Raw genomic sequence first — 16,924 nt, 5'->3', positions numbered from 1 at the left:
GCGAGTGGGACCATGTTGTAATATAATAAACAAAAAAGTTCATTACCACTTGGCCTGCAGAGGTCGCTGTTGCCCAGGAAAAAAGTTACAGTGTTGCTTTCAATGGGGATAAATGCCACCTCAGCGTTTGTCCCTGAAAACTCAGGTAAAAGACACGTGACATAATGTGAAAGGTATCAAATGAGGCAGAGGATCTCCTGATTGTAATGTTTCCCTTTTGACTCTTCTTAACAATTTCTATCTGAGTGTGTGACGTGTCCAGAAAACGTGCATTTAAATAAAAAGATAGAATCACATGCATACATATCAACATATTCCAAACGTTATTTTCATTATATCATATTATTATATTGTATATAAATTGATGTCTATGTTTGAGGGTTAATCTTCTAAATGTGTTTTCCAGATTGCCACCAACAGAAGGATGACGGTCAAGTACAACCCACCGTCCTCCTGCATCCTGGAGATCAGCGTGAAAGGCGTCAAGCTCGCAGTTCAAGAGGATTATTACGCTTGTGACAGAGTAAGACGTTTTTTTAATGTGTTGTTTCTTTAGTGTTTAAGTCAAAGTTCATCTTTCGCACCAGAAACCCATTGAACGATTGAGGCATGTCGCCCCCATGTGGCTGCTAATGGACAGTGCAGAAAATGATGTTGACTTTACATGCTACTTCACACTGAACATAGGATCAATTCTGACATTTTATGTTTGCACATCCTGTATTAATTAAAAAGTTAAAAATATTAATACAACTTTTTCCTAGTGAGCTGCTTTTCCTGATGTATTGCTAATAACCACACTATCCAAAATGATATTATAGGTTTACTGTAGTAGTTTCCACTAGTTTTGTCTACCACAAATTTGCAATTTCCCAGAATGAATCCTGTAAATGATCCATTGATTTTCAAAATCATTGTTCACGTTAATTATCTCAACATTTATTTTGTTTTCCATGTTGTTTTCACAGAGTAATGAGTGCAGTCACTTCTTCCAGTTAAAGAACGTCTCCTTCTGCGGCTATCACCCCAAAAACAGCAAGTAAGTAAAGCGCTTGAGGCAAAGTGTTCGGTCAAGGGTTTAAACAAGTCAAAACCCAAACCCAGAAAATATAGACTGGACTGAAAATGTTATGTTCTCCGCCTTGGTTCTTCCTCAGAGACCAAACATTAATTCCACCACAAGGTGTTGCTTAAAAACAACCAATCTACCTGACGTCACACACAGGCCTCAGCTGATCAAACTGCACGTTATCATCACCAGGACGTAATGGTGTTGGAAAGAATGAGATGACGATGCTGAATGTGTTGATTTTACTTCTGTGTAGTTCCTTCATGGTTTTCCTCGACCCCTCCGCAGGTATTTTGGTTTCATCACGAAACATCCGGCAGACCAGAGATTTGCCTGCCATGTGTTTGTGTCTGAAAACTCCACTAAACCCCTGGCAGAGTCAGTAGGGTGAGTCGCTTTTTAAATATCCAGTCTAGGAGGTTTATGCCCTATAGGCGGACAAGAACATTATTAAATCTTGCTGCAGGTAAATAATCATTATAAATCTAAGTTTTTAAAATCATTTGTCAGTGATGCAGCATTTCTTTATGAAGTCCTCGCAACTATTTAACACCAAATGAGAGACCTGCATTATCTTATCCAGATCTAGATCCATCTGCACGCTACCAGATTCAAAACATACTTTACATTCAGAGAACAAAGAACACAGGCGTCGGACTGTGTTCTTTGTTCTTTGTGTAGTTAACAGCAGTGTGTGGCAAAGCACCAACACATCAAACTCACACACAAAGCACTGGGCCCTGAGGATGCGTTACTTCCTCTTCCTCTAACAGAATGCACAACCATCGTTTCGCTCACAAGTAAATCAGGTTCCCTTTCATGATCTGCAGCCGGAGTTCATTTCATAAGCATTTAAAAATAAATACCAAAGAGAACAAAGAATGAAATAAATCAAAGTTATAAGCGTCACTATTGATGATTAATAAGAAACAATACAAGACAACACAATCAAATTAGTGGCAACAAGACAAGTTTTATATATTTTAATTAAGATTATTATTATTGTTATTATTATTATTTAATCTGATTATTATTATGATTATTGTGTTTTTCATCATTTAAGAAAAAAATTTTAATGATGAGATTATTGTTGTTATAACAGTGGTCATTTTATTAATATAATTTAATATTGAACGTTTTTCCTTATGCTCTCCACCAAATTATTATTGTATATCCTTATATATATATCTTATTATATGATTATTATGACATATATATATATTTTGTTAACTGGCCTCTATTGACTGTCCTTGTCCTTCTTTCAGTTAAATAACTAAACAAATAAGGAAGAAGACACCAGGATGTGAATGTTTGAATCTTTGAATGACCGTTTACTGTTTTCTGTTTTGCAGGAAAGCCTTCCAGTTGTATTATAAAGAATTTGTGGAGTTATCGTGCCCGACAGAGGACATCTACTTGGAATAGCACTGCCCTGCCTTCAGCCACAGCTCTGTACATTACACTGTATCATACCTTAACGTTGCATGAGGGACAGAAATATTCTAATTTAAGATAAATAAAAAATTAACACATCTGACCAACGAGCAGGAGAATGAAGGATGGCGTATTGGAGCAGTGACGGAACCCTGAGAAAAACAAAATATGCAAAATGTGGTCGGGGATGAGACGAGCGGTCACAGGCTGCACACGGGAAGCACAACCACTCGGCAGCACCAGATAGCCTGGAGCATTGTCCAATTGTACAACAGCAGCTGAGCTTCAGGGGGGGGGGGGAAAGTGACGGCTGCTTTGACTGCCAATATTTATAGTCTAAAAATGAGGGACGTGTACATTTACTGAGCGACATCCTCTCACTGACCATGTGCTCTGGGCTGTAGGAACACTTTATCCTTTTAAGGACACCTGATATAAAGAGGTGATCCACATTGTTCTAAATCCACCTGATCCACGATGTTTTAAAAAATAAGAAAACTGCTGTAGGTGATGTTCTTTGCATTTTTGGCTCCTCTCAGATCTTTGTTTGGACCTAAGGCCGAACCAAAATGAGACGATTTCTGTTACTTGTGTCCCCGGCTTCTCCCGTTCCCACTGTCACCTGAGCTGCAGTTGGAGAACTTGGGTTTCTTACACGTGGACCCTCAGCTTCCCCTTTGCTAAAAGTATTGTGTTGGTCGACGACCACAAGGAATCCTGAATATCCGGTTAGTTCGGCTCTTCAAGGATCCACCTGTCGGAGCATTTGTCGGCAGTAATTTGAAGGTTTTTGAAACTTTCTTATCTTTTATTGAAGTATTAACTGATAACGACCCAATCATTAAGAAGAGTTGGCAAGTGTGCAAGTTGCTCAGGTGACACAGAAAGTTAATCTGCTGCCGATCACGTGTCGAAATCCTTAAAAGTAAAAAGCAGATAAGCTTCTACACTGAATCGTAAAGTTCTCCTGAAATGCACTGAGCATCACCTGTGCTTTTAAAACAGTGGATTTTACTTTCAACCTTCTTAGCGGCTTCTATTGATACTGTCGTGCTCTAAGGTGAAGTGCTAAGATAAAAGGGACCCCCCCCACGATTTGCTCAGTAAACCTGAATTTCTCGTCCGATGCCAGATGCACTGCTTCTCTACCGTGTGTTTTAATACGGTATGAAACCAGTGATGAAGATGTTTAACAACAAAAAAGAGCCCAACCGATATTAGGGGTTAAAAAATTGCAGACACCGATATATCAAGCCATATATATATATATGGATTAAAAAAAGGTTGTTTTCATCAAACCATGACAAAGAAATTAAATTGAGGCTTAATGTTAGTTAAAATGTTATCTTATCTTTTCAGCATTATTAATTCTGTAAAATATAAGTTTTCTTTTCAGCAAACGTAAACACAGATTCGGATATATCGGTGAAATGCTCATATCGGCCAATTTCTTCCAGCCAACCAATAAATCTGACTCTAATACTGAAAACAGAAAAAACATCTGGGTTCGGCTTCGGTATGGAAGACGTGCACGGGTACACGGAACAACCTCTGTGTGCTGTGCTGGAAACTATCCCCCCCCCCACCCCCCTGAACATCAGAAGTTTGAAACGCTCTCCGTGCGAAAGCCAAACTCTGGTGTCCTCAGATCTTCACGAGTAGTGCCTCTTTCTCATCGCATCATTTCCACCTCGCTCAGCGACCATTACCACGACATTCTAAGGGATTTCCATTGAGTGTTTGTTTGAAGTTTAAGAGTTTGAATGCAGACTGAAGTGCAGGAGCATGTTTTGATGTGCGTTGCACTTTGTTTTCTCCACTGACTGAACTGTACCTGTGCTGGGGTTTTTTATTTTTTTTCTTCTTCTTGCCATATCTGTTTTAGACCAAGCAGGATACACTGAAACTGAGCTAATACAAAGCCTTATGTCTGAGAGTCATACTTTGAAAGGAGAAGATCCAGGCTAAGCTGAGATAGATCTGAACAATATGTAGAGATATAACATCCATGATACTTTTAGGAATGTGGAAAACACGTGTAGGAAATGATGCATGTTGGAATATATTATATAAGACTCTTGCACATCGTCAAACCAACCTTGATAATTGAACTGAGCTGCAGGTATGAGATTTTTAAGTTTTGAAAATAAAAACAAGTCCCATAAAATGCAAAAAAATCCTGTAAGAATAAACAAAAACTAAACTAGCCATTATAAATATATATATTATATATATATATATATATATATATATTATAGCCAATATAACTGAAAGCCATAAAGACGTCTTGACTTGCAGTTCGCTTGATAGAGACTTGACTTGAGTAGAATGGAAACACTTTAAAGTTTCATTGATTTGACGATTGACAGGAAAAACGACTTGATAGAACTAGGACCAACTAAACATGCTGTTTCATCAAGACCCGTGAATTATTCACTAAAAAGCTAAATAAAAAAAAATATATATATATATATATATATTTAAGTTAAAAAGTTCCTTGATCTGTTTTAATGAGTTACTTCTTGGCCCAAGATCCATCCTCCCACCAAATTTTGTGGAAATCTATTCTGTTGTTTTTTTCTGCAAAATCCCCCAAAAAAGTTTGTTAGTGAAACAACTTTCTGGACATTGTGATTTCGAGGTCAAACCCGTTTGCTAAAAAGACGCCGGTTTTACCTGTAGACTGTAAATGTAGATAGAACCCACCTCCTCCCTCACATAAACCCATCCCGGCACAGGTCCAGATGCTCTGCAGAGAAAAACAAACTGAAAACATGCTTCCTGCGTCTTTCTCCTTTCCCCCATTATTTCTTATCACTGGCATCGCATCAACATATCAAGACTGACTTTTATATGGAGTTCCCTTCTCAAGAGCCAATCGGGTGGACGGTAGGAACAATGTACTGTAGTCGGGGGGGGGGGGTGGCTATACAAAGGGTGTACAGACATGCCATATATAAATAAATACTTTAATATCTGTAATTATAAATATGACATTGTATTGATTCAACATGTAGTATGTGAAATTTCTCTTTATTTTGGATTTTTCTTTTTTTTTTTTAGGTGTGAATTCTTTATTTAAAAATTTTAATGCTGATCTCACGGTGTCCAGTCATTATTTTGTCTTTGTCAAAGTGTGAACACACACACACACACACACACACAAAGTATCTGGGTTGTCGTTGTTTCTCCTCTGTAACCACTGAGATTTCGTAATAAAATCAAGTTAAATCCCAAACAAGGATCTATATTCTCAAAAAGTGATGAAACGAACAAAACTTCGAACAGTTTTGATCGTCTTTAAACTGACATCTTTGCAAACCAGGTGAGGCTAACGTGGTGTTTGAGGAGGCCGCGGTCGAGGAGCAGCACCAGCTCTGCTGTGCCTTCACCATCTCTGCAGGAATACGACACAAGATGATGCCACAAATAGTTTCTACCCTTTACAATGTTTGCCATGGAAACCGGTTTGGGCACTTTAAGGTCGGCAGCATCACCCCCGCATGGTTTAACTGTACCTGAGTGCTATGCTGGAAGAAGCTTTAGTGAAGCATCGACACCGATCCCTGTTAGAATACAGACAAAAGGAGGATGTGTAGGCAGCACACGCCCTAGAATGTGAAGTAAGGACAAACCTACCTGATCAGCACAGGTGCAGACGGACTTCCCCTGAACACAAGCACGAGAAGAGCAAACACATTTTTCCGGATTTTGTTTGGCAACATTGTTAAAGAGAACGCCGAGAGCAAACTGCAGCATCGAATCAAAACAAGCCTCCTGAGGTTTCAGAATTAATTATTCTGTCATTCAAGCGGTTGCTCCTGTCGTCGCCATATTTGTAAACACGTTTACTGTTAATGTGTGTGCGCACCACTTCAGCTCAATGAGGATCAGTCAGCAAAACGTGTGTTTTTAGGCTGCAACAGAACAATGACATTATGCTCAATATTCCATGTCTCTTATTTAAACTTATTGGCTGTCAGACCTGCACAAGAGTCCGGACATTCTCCTGTAATTTGTCTGTATGTGAGAAGGCAAACGTTGAATGTTGTAGAAATGTTCCTGTTGTTACACTGGTATTATAATTACAGTCAAATATGGAACTGTATCACTTGCCTTAAGCATAATTCATGTAATCCAGATCCAGTGAATTTACATGTGGTTTCAAGTTGATAGTGTTTCAACGCCCATCCCTTGTGTCACAGCCTGGAGAAAAGAGGCAGGGCCGTTCCGTGGTGATGATACTAATTCACTCCCCTCAGTGAAAGGAACCACACCTCAATGCAGGTAGCAGACACACAGGGAGCAGTAGTGGTCGGGGATACAGTGATAAAGTCCTGGACTCTTACGCAGCGGTTTTTGCCATTTGGAACGTGACACCGGAGGAAAATCCAAACTCAGCTTGCTGACCAGCGTTGCAGGTTCATGTTCACTAAATTCACGACGGTGAAAACAACCTGCACACAGGTGGGTAAACATGTCTCGGAGTTTTCTGATGGAACTCGACAAACCAGGTTCTTGAATCTTGAATATCTGTTCCTTTGACGTTTAATGGAAACAACAAGGCCGCTTCATTTGACAGTAAAGTCGATGAATTACCTTTTGCTTAGTTAACATTGTTCTTTTGTTGTTTCTTTTCTGTCATTATATGGAAATAATCTTGTTATCGTGATGATGACTGGTGCTTCCCAGGGCTCCGCTGTTCCTCCTCGGACCCACTTTGACAAATACTGTATCTGTGAAATTTTGATCCGAACCTTATTGCTCCCAGCGCTTTTTGTTTTAAATAAAAGTGAAACCCTGACTTGGCAGAAACACAGTTTTATACAAACATTTCTTTGTCTTCAACATTTTATCGTGACTTATACGGGATGTGTTAACTTCCATTTCTTCTTCTAAATCCTCTTCAGCTCTTCTTTTAGATCCCCAGTCAGTGGCTACGAGTCAGATTTATCATTACGTTTGAAGGTAAAAGATTTGAAAAGCGCTCGATAAATAAAATGTATTATCATTATTATTATTCCTACAGGAATCCACTGCTCTGAGTAAGATGCCGTTTGTTGGTTGACTTGAAACTGTTGAAGGATAGAATGTGACCCGTGTTACTGGTTAAACTTGCTGTGCCTGACTTGAGTTAATCCCCTCAAAGGTGCAGATTTACCCACCATCACCAGAAGCCATAACCGTTGTCGAGCTTGTTTGCTGGAACGTTTCCCAGCGATGAGGTAACTCTTTGCTCAAATATTAATTTTTTAAGCGACTCATTTAAAAGCTCAGTCAATCCACACCATCCACATTCCTTCAGCGAAGACGTTGAAGGTCGTATCGTTGCACGTCAAAGCACGATGAGATTGTTCAACGTTTGTTTAAAAGCATCAAATCTCTTTCGCTCAATGAGATGAAGACATAATGACACGGACGGCACATACGATAAGAGTTAAAAGTACAAAGCCTTTCAATTAAATTAGAACTAAATCAAAGAACTGCTCACACAACTAAACACCATTTTTACCACATTGGTTATTCTCTATACTTACAGTTATGTCATGTCTCTTCGTGTCCAGCAAAGCAAGTAAAAGAACGCAAGAACAATCCTGATATTCATTGTTATTCTAGAAATATGAAAAGAAAACAAAGCCGTCAATAACCGAAATGATTTCTTTGTTTTTAAAAGTTTATTTCTTAGTGTTTACTCGTTTGTTTGGTTTCTCTATAATGTTGAAAGGTCTTGATCTTACTTCCTGCCTCGAGAGAATGTAAGTTGTGATTTGGTGCAATTGAAGTTAAATTGAATTGAACTGAAATTTAATTGGTTCCTGCCAGACGCAGGCCCCTCCCCTCCACCAAGTTCGGTGGTAAATGGTTTGTTAGTTTTTTGCGTAATCCTGCAAAACGAGTGAAAACACAACCCTGTTGGTGGAGGTAATTAGTGCCCTTAGCTTTAATATATTTTAAAGTAGAATATCACTCAGTAGACAGCATTCATCCGCCAAGGCCCAGCACTCCCCCTTTACTTCAATCACTAAATTTCACACACTCATATATATCAGTTCCCTAAATGGGCCCGATTTTAAGTTTCGTTGTAATCAGTCCAGTAGTTTTTGCGTAATCCTGCTCGCTAACAGAGAAACAAACAGACGCACGAGGGTGAAAACACAACCTCTTGGTTCTTCACACGGCGTAGCATTTTATTTTTCCTTGTCGTTATTCTGTTTATTGCTGTGCTCTTGCTTTTACCGTGCACACTTTACCTTATTCACCTTTTAATATGTCTTCATTGGGCTTCATGTTCATGCTAAATGTCTGTTTAACACACATTTCACTTGTAAGGCTGTAAAGATATGAAGTGAAATATTTGGTAACTATATATTATACAAATTCAACTTGTTCATTTCCTGCTTTTCTATCGTTGCAGTCGGCTCCATAATACTGTGAAGAATGGGGGGATCGGCCTCTGTCTTGTGCTGTTGGTGCTCAGCGTCGCCACTTTATACTCGAGGTGAAGATACTTCACGCTCTTCCTGAACAGCTGCAGAACTTTCTGTGTGAGATGATGCGATTTCATTGCCAGAATCACCTCAATTTACTTCACTGTCATGACGACGGTGGCTTTTTTTTAAAGATCCTTTGGATTTGTTACCCATGAAGAAAACCCGTTGGTGCCCAGAGAGACAGACAAGAGGAGGAACATAGATGACAAGCTTAACTTTGGGTAAGAGATCTGACCCTTGGGTGGAGTTAAAATCCTTTTCTTTTCTTCTATATGAAACAATACAACAAAACAGATCGCGGAGAGAAGCACAGTCTGTTTCTTTGCTTTCTCCGAGCGTCTACAGGAAGTAAACATTCTGCATTTTTTAAATTTTATTTTTTTATGTATAATAAATCTTGCAAATTGAGTTTCGAGACTGAGGCTTCAAATTAATCTGTTCATCTTCATCGTCAACTTTGTTTTCATCTTGTCTAATTCCAGGGCCAGACCGCAGGTTGAAACAATCACATCGTGGAAAGCTCCGATCATGTGGGAGGGGATGTTTAACTCGACCGCTTATGATGAGCTGCATATTCAACTCCGGTCGTCCGTGGCTCTCACTGTGTTTGCTGTGGGCAGGTTTGTTTACCCCATAAATATTGTGACTGCTGAGATGCAGACATTTTCATTTGTCATACTTTTTCCAAATGTGGGTGACGATTTAGAAACGCTACCTGACTCCAACTGAACAAAGTGCAAATGATCAGTTGGACTATGGCACAGTCAGTTTCTGTTTTGTTGTCTCTTTCTCAGGTACCTGGATGCCTACTGCAAGAATTTCCTGACCTCAGCAGAACAACACTTTATGTTGGGGTTACCAGTGACGTACTACGTGTTTACAGATTCACCAGAGAAGGTACCGGAAATCGAGCTCGGTCCTCAGCGAAGCCTCAAGGTTATCCATGTGAAAATGCACTCCAGATGGCAGGACATCTCTATGATGCGCATGAGTATGATATCAGAACTCATAGAATCGGAGATTGCTTCCAGCTTCAGATACGTCTTCTGCTTCGATGTGGATCAAGTGTTTAAAGGGAGGTTCGGCTCAGAGGCTCTGGGGGATTCTGTGGCTTTGCTCCACGCGCATTATTACAAACTTCCAAAGGACAGATTCACCTATGACAGAAACATCAAATCCAAAGCCTTCATGGAAACTGGAGATTACTACTACCATGCTGCCATCTTTGGAGGATTGTGTGAAAACGTCAAGAATCTGACAGACGCCTGCTACCTGAGCATCATGGAGGACAAATTAAATGACGTGGAGGCTTTTTGGCACGATGAGAGTCACCTCAACAAGTACTTCTGGCTGAACAAACCAAGCAAGCTGCTCTCCCCCGAGTATTGCTGGGACTGGAGTATTGGTGACATGAGCGACATAAACCCTGTACGCCTGGAATGGGCACCAAAACATTATGATACACTTCGCAATAATATCTGAATAACTTTGAAAAGATTGAGCCACTTGAGTTCCACAGCTTTACATTTCATAGATAGAGGTGATTTTTTAACTAAAGTTACCACCCTTCTGTTTTATGCCTTTGCAAAGCAGTTTACATCCATTTCTGTGCAGACTCTAAAGTCTGAAGAACCAAAGATCAGAGGCCAGGAGAGAAGAGAAATGATCCAGTTACGTGCAGTTTAGCCTTTAACCACTTGTGGGAGCTGTTGTTGAGTCTATAGTCCGTATGCATGTGTAAAGCATTGTAATATTACAGGTGTAACGGCCTGTGTGTGTGTGTGTGTGTGTGTGTGAGACTGTGTGTTTGTCCCACGTCAGGTGATTGGATCTCACCTGCATCCACTCACCTCATCACGATCCAAAGTTTAAAACCCTGCAGGAAATTCTCTTTGTTGCTGGTCACGTCTCAGCTGTTGTGGTCACGTGGTCGCGTTAGACTCAAGATCTGAAGTGTGTTATCGGCCTCTGTGGAATCAGTGCATTGTGGGTTTTTTTATTTTGTTAATTTTATTTTGTTAATTTTCTTTCTTCAGTTTCCCTTCTTTCTTTTTCCTTGTTAATTTTTCCTGATTCTTGGGTTGTGATTTATTCTGTGTGATCTGACTTATTCTGTATCGGTGTCATAAATACCAGGCGGCTGTGAACCAGAGGGTTGTGCACTAACCAGTAGGTTGTTGGTTTGATCCCTGGTGCCTCTGGTCTGCATTCTGAAGTGTCCTTGGGCAAGATACTGTGTTTTAAATGGTGTCAGATGGTAAATGCTGCGTATGTAAGCGCTATATGAACGTGTGTTAATGGGTGAATGTGACTTGTCTTGTAAAAGTGGGTTGATCAGACTCTCTAGATAAATAAAGTCCAATTAAAATTACCTGATTACAAAATGTGACATGTGATGCTCTGTATAATAAGCTGCACCAGATACCACATGGGATCATGCCATCTGCACAAACTCTCCACAAGGTGGTGCTCAATACACAAAGAATACAGTTATAGAAGCAAGGAGCACAAACCAGTCTCCAGTCACAGGGAAATAAAATCACAGTTAAATCCCAAACAAACAGCAGCAGAAAGATCTGACAACACATGAGGAGGATGTTATTCTTCTACTGAGAGCATCAGAGTGTTGTGCCTCAAAAAACAGGCACATTTCACTGCAGATATTTTGCCGTGTCACCGTAAGAAAAGAAGGAAAATGTCGGTAATGAAGTTAAAAGTGATCAGTTTCAGGGTCCTGGTGTTTTTCACACAATCATTTCTTCAAACATGGTATTCAAACATCAACCGTTTGATTCTGCAGACTCTATATCGGCAGGTTCCAGCTCCAGTCTCAGGGGTTCACTTCCCAAAGTCCACGTCACCTGTATCCGTACGTCAGAGCCGCTGTGTGCATTTTAACGAGGCCGCAGTCTGTTTACAACTGGTGCAATACCTGGCCATCGACTCTGCTATACTTAGCATGTGTGTAAATATGTCAGAAGTGATGAAATCATTAGTCCACCCGTCCATTATCTGTGCCGCTCGTCCTCTGAGGGTCGTGGAGGCGCTGGAGCCAATCACAGCTGACATTGGGGCGGGAGAGGTCGCCAGTGTGTCGCAGGGCCGACGTGCAAACAACCAATCACACCCACAGATATTATAGAGTCGCCACTGTGGGAGGACAAAACATAAAATAACAGCATGCATAAGCTAAAACCAGAAAATACACACATTCTGGAGCATCAGTGTAAACACCAGCGAGCACAGACTGAGTTACACTATTTGATGCCGACATCTCAACCTTCTACTTTCTCGCCCTTATTTTCATATCATTAACAAACTGTGTGACTTGCTTCATTTCATTTAAACGATTTTTGCTGTTTTCCAAAAAAAAATGTTTTTTGAATCACGTCCATTCACAGTTTTTCTTTTTCTTCTTAATCAAGACACGTAAACCTCACCTGACCCACGTTGACCACGGTTTCACTCACAACACAATGATTGACCTCTGGGGGGCGCTGTTTCACTTCTTAAAATGTAATGAATATAAAGATATAGGTGACAATCGCCACCTGGTGGCTGGGTACAGTGTGGGTCTTAAATCCTGCTTCCTCCATGTTAGCAGATGGGACATGGACCAAACTAAAAATTCAAAGTACACCACAATTAAATTTCTCTCAAAGATGGTTTCTGTCATTTTGTTTGTTCAAGTGTTCAATTTTTAGGATATGTTTTGTTTTATATTTGATAATTGATGATATAGAAATGGGCTGAAATGTCATGATTTAAACTACACAACTACATCAGTGTTTCAAAGAGTTTGTGAGTTTGTGAGTTTCTGCCAAGTCATTTTAGGAACATAACCCATCAAGGTTTGACGACATATCTGTGGAACACATTGAAGTAAAATCAATGAACTGGTTCAGCAGAATATTAGAGCTGTTGTCAGCATTTTAGCCGGTTTTCACAATTACATGTTTGACTTTTCTTTTACAGATGATCATACCAGGAGAATTTCATGTCCCTCCAGGTTTTGGAATTGCTTGGAACTGTCCATCACTGAACATGTGCAAAAAATTAATTCAACTTTTACCTCCAGGATCCAAGGCAGCCAAAATACCCCCATAGTCCCATGTGGTCACTATTTTTGTAATTTGGCAGAAGGAAAAACCAAAGAGAAATCAGATGCATTTTTAAATATGGAGGGAAAAAGTAGCTTGTGCTGCCGAAAACACACGACGAGCAGACTGAGTAATCGCAGCTTATTACGGTGACTTCAGCTGCTGGTATGAGAATCATCGCGGCAGAGGGAGGGCGGCAACTGGAGAATCCGTGGATCACAGAGTTTTCATGTAAGTTCCTCCAACCGCACCAGCACAATAAATCCTCAGCTTAGTTCCTTTGTGATGGCTGTTTGTGTCTAGTACCGCGTGTGTGTGTGTGTGTGTGTGTGTGTGTGTGTGTGTGTGTGTGTGTGTGTGTGTGTGTGTGTGTGTGTGTGTGTGTGTGTGTGTGTGTGTGTGTGTGTCGGAGAGAGACACAGTTCAAACAGGGAGACGGTAGCAGACCTGCTGTTGTTGTGGTGATTCACACAAACCCTCTCTGCTAAATTATGTCAAAAGTAGTTCATCTTTTATTTTGGTGGAAAGATACGAAGGGTACAACGATTGTAGAGTCATTCCGGAGGAGAAACAAAATAAAAAATAACATAAATAACACAAATAAGCAAAGTTTGAACAATTTTATTCAGTGATGTTTGAGGCAAGAAATCTGAGCGATGATTTAAAACATTGAAATATTTTTCATGGATCATAGAATGTAAATAAAGATATGTGACATGTCAGTGCTCTGAAGTGAAGGCAAATCATCTTGATTGCCCCCTGGGGGTTGGCTGCAACATAGGCCATGGACCCCACCTCCTCCATGTTAGAAGTTGGGACATGGATAAACTAATAAGTGCATGATCACGTTAAATTCAAACTTTCTTTGTCCCTGGGGGGCAATTCTAATTAATCCATTAATGTGTGGATATCCGGCCCGATTGGGGAATCAATGCAAAAACCCAAACTGCAGAACACAGAGGCGCTAAAAAACATATTATAAAACCTATTTTGGCCTCTTTGACTTTACGCTGTCAAACGTGTCTTAAAAGCCTTAAAAACATAATCTCTTGAGCAGCAGAAAAACAGCCACCTGATGAAAAACGTCAAGAAGAAAACGGTCCCGTGTTGGTTTAAGCTGTGCTGTAATCAAACTGCTTCTCTCAGTTGTTGAATAGTGTCGAGTGTTCTCGCCCAGAGAGGCTGCTCATTTCTTCACCAGGTTTGGAAGCAGCGGTCTGGGACACGCTGACATCATTTCCCTTTCGTGTTTTACAGGAGGTGACATCTATGTTGAAACGCAGCTATGAAAATATGGAGGTGAACTGGAATTGCAAACACTGGCACATGCACATCATGGTGAATATGAAGTCAGCACTACAAGTGGACGTGCATCTGGATTCCTCACTGGTAGTTTGGCACGTGCACGTCATGTTTGCAGATATGTCCGGCTTCTCTGTGTCCTGCAGCACAAACAGACCCCGCACCCTGAAGAAGCTGCTTTTTTTTTAAAGTTCGCTCAAGCAAAGAAGCCGTGAATCAAACCCTGTGGAGTCTGCGATCGTATGTATATGTTGTGTTGAAAAAAGATACCAAACATTGGCAAGGTAAACACGTTTTAATGTGGTATATAAAGGCCAAATTAACGGCGTTGAAAAATGGTCAAAAAGTGCAGGACTCCTTTCACCCGGTTGGAAACAGGAAGTGTTGCTGACATACGAGTCGGAGACGCTTATCTCACCCATCCAGTGTAGCCCAGGTGTAATGGTTCCAATACTGGTTCCATTTGGGATAAAATACAAAACCTCCTTCAGGTCAGATTGGTTTCCGGGGGAGAGGAATCCCTGGTTTTATTCATTTCATTTTGCCGTTTTTATTTGCGACATATCCGCTTGGACCGTCTCTGCTTTAACTTTAAAATGACGTATTAAAAACAAACTGTTAATTAACCAGTCAGCTGTTTTTTTCATTTCACTGTTTGTATTTATTCGTAATGGCTCACGATTATTTATTTCTGTTTGCTGCGTAACTTGAATTTAACCTCATCCGTCATATCATCGGCGAACGGTGGTGAAGACGATAACTCCCACGATCCCACGCTGTTCACGCATGTTTTCAATTGAAATGAATATTTGAATTAGTTTAGCAAAAACCGAACCTGGCAGCAGAATAACTAACGTCCTGTTTCGGAGCCTTTCTTTCACTATATGAGCACGTGGGTGGTGCACATGCCCCCCCCCCCTCTCATCGGGGGGATAGCATGTCTTCTTCTAACGTTTTGTATAAAAGAGTTTTGTTAAAGAGGTTTTTCAAGCAGAATTCTCAGGACAGAAAACTTTAAAGAATCGACCTCAGTTATTCCGTTGTCATTGATCTCTGTTTGTACACAAACACAATATTGTCTGAGATTTCCACAGTGGCCCACAGAAATTCCTTTGGATTATCGTCCACATGTAAACTTAATATAAAAGCTTTGTTTGGTGAAACGAGGGGCAGATTTTTGGATTTCTGGAGGTTTAGACTCTCACACTAATCTTTGAAAGTTGCTTTCACAGAGCCTTAAACACAATGGACCCCCACTCCCCCCCACACCACCACCACCACCACCACCACCACACACACACACACACACACACCCTTGCATACCCGTGTGAGGATACATGTCAAAGCTGGAACATCATCCTCCAAAGTATCACTTTGACTCTGTTCGGGTCACATTCCTCTGTGACGGTGGAGGACATGTGAAAGGATTCACCGATGTGAGAGGAGGAGGAGGAGGAGGAGGAGGAGGAGGAGGAGGAGGAGGAGGAGGAAGAGGAGAGTGAAGGAAGAAGAGCTGAAGAGGAGGATGAAAAAAGAAGAGGACAGAGAAAAGAGCGAGAGGAAAACCAGAGTTACCGACACACAGCACCATCTGGCACGGTTCATCCTTCCCATCATACACATTCCTGTCTGACACGCTCACAAAGCACCATTGTACTGAACTGGATCTGACTCATATCCTCGCTGCTACCTAGCCCATAAGCTACGACTCACACACACACACACACACACACACACACACATTTGGCCTTGAGCCACCTCCATTGTGCAGAGTTATAGGCTGACAGTTTTAATACACCTGTAAGTGATTCTCTACTGTACAGAGAGGAGGTGTTAACTTCAAAAGATGAGGAGAGAAGAAGAGAGGAGGAGGAGGAGGAGGAGGATGAGCCTTGATATAGTGTTCCTCTTATGTCATGTGACCCATGAAGGGGACATGCATTGAGCTGTGTGTGTGTGTGTGTGTGTGTGTGTGTGTGTGTGTGTGTGTGTGTGTGTGTGTGTGTGTGTGTGTGTGTGTGTGTGTGTGTGTGGCGTGCAGACCTTTCTCCTCTCACCTTCCTCATATATGTCAGTTTTTTAAACATTCACCCCTGAGCTCATCTTCAGAAGCCTCCTCCTATGATCATGGCACCATAACCCGTCACATTTTTATTTTTTCATTATTTGATAAAGAAGGAACAATTGATCCAAAAATAGTTTTAAAAAGAGAAATATCATGTAATAGAGAGAGAGAGCTCAGTGTTTCCTTTTGAAATATCCAGGGTCCATTGCACTGTTGGATTTCAGAGAGACCGTGTATAAAGCCCCCTGGTGGCTGGGCTGCAGTATGGGTCATAAATCCCCTCTCCTCCATGTTAGCAGACGGGACATGGGCCAAATTAAACAAGTCAAAGTGCACGCTAAATGCATTTTCCTCGAAGACGGTTTCTGTCATGTTAGGTCGTTCTTATCACAACGATTGTTTGTTGGCCTCCTTTCTGGATAGTGAGAGGAAGCAGAAACACAACGTCCGTCTTTATATGTTA

At 40.8% G+C, this 16,924-nt stretch overlaps 2 protein-coding genes across 6 annotated transcripts in view; both read left to right on the top strand.

Moving 5' to 3' along the window:
• Positions 1 to 2,606, top strand: part of mapk8ip1b (mitogen-activated protein kinase 8 interacting protein 1b) — a 38,653-nt gene extending 36,047 nt beyond the window's left edge. For all 3 annotated transcript variants that reach the window (XM_035161088.2, XM_035161097.2, XM_035161106.2), the window contains 4 exons: positions 407 to 523; positions 969 to 1,039; positions 1,358 to 1,456; positions 2,422 to 2,606. In XM_035161088.2, coding sequence (XP_035016979.1) covers positions 407 to 523; positions 969 to 1,039; positions 1,358 to 1,456; positions 2,422 to 2,494 — 360 coding nt within the window. In that variant the 3' untranslated portion in view covers positions 2,495 to 2,606. The remainder of the gene's footprint in view (positions 1 to 406; positions 524 to 968; positions 1,040 to 1,357; positions 1,457 to 2,421) is intronic.
• Positions 2,607 to 5,837: 3,231 nt separating this feature from the next.
• Positions 5,838 to 11,365, top strand: LOC118112067 (N-acetyllactosaminide alpha-1,3-galactosyltransferase). Of its 3 annotated transcripts, XM_035161057.2 has the most exons (7): positions 5,838 to 6,970; positions 7,414 to 7,471; positions 7,653 to 7,728; positions 8,919 to 9,002; positions 9,126 to 9,215; positions 9,477 to 9,614; positions 9,789 to 11,365. In XM_035161057.2, the coding sequence occupies exons 3-7, from the start codon at positions 7,724 to 7,726 to the stop codon at positions 10,474 to 10,476; spliced, it is 1,005 nt and encodes a 334-aa protein (XP_035016948.2). In that variant the 5' UTR covers positions 5,838 to 6,970; positions 7,414 to 7,471; positions 7,653 to 7,723; the 3' UTR covers positions 10,477 to 11,365. The 3 variants fall into 3 exon arrangements, with proteins under 3 accessions (XP_035016948.2, XP_035016967.2, XP_035016958.2); XM_035161076.2 differs by lacking the exon at positions 7,414 to 7,471 and having other exon boundaries at positions 7,659 to 7,728; XM_035161067.2 differs by lacking the exon at positions 7,414 to 7,471.
• The last annotated feature ends 5,559 nt before the right edge of the window (positions 11,366 to 16,924 follow it).

This window comes from Hippoglossus stenolepis, chromosome 1 (assembly GCF_022539355.2).
Source record: "Hippoglossus stenolepis isolate QCI-W04-F060 chromosome 1, HSTE1.2, whole genome shotgun sequence".
Taxonomy (NCBI): Eukaryota; Metazoa; Chordata; class Actinopteri; order Pleuronectiformes; family Pleuronectidae; genus Hippoglossus; species Hippoglossus stenolepis.
This window is presented reverse-complemented; position numbering and strand designations above follow the sequence as displayed.

Bases quoted from the DNA above. Each gene is read 5' to 3' on its own strand.
- LOC118112067 (XM_035161076.2), top strand. The intron at 9,216-9,476 runs GTAAGAGATCTG...GTCTAATTCCAG, and splicing joins GATGACAAGCTTAACTTTGG to GGCCAGACCGCAGGTTGAAA. The intron at 9,615-9,788 runs GTTTGTTTACCC...TCTCTTTCTCAG, and splicing joins ACTGTGTTTGCTGTGGGCAG to GTACCTGGATGCCTACTGCA.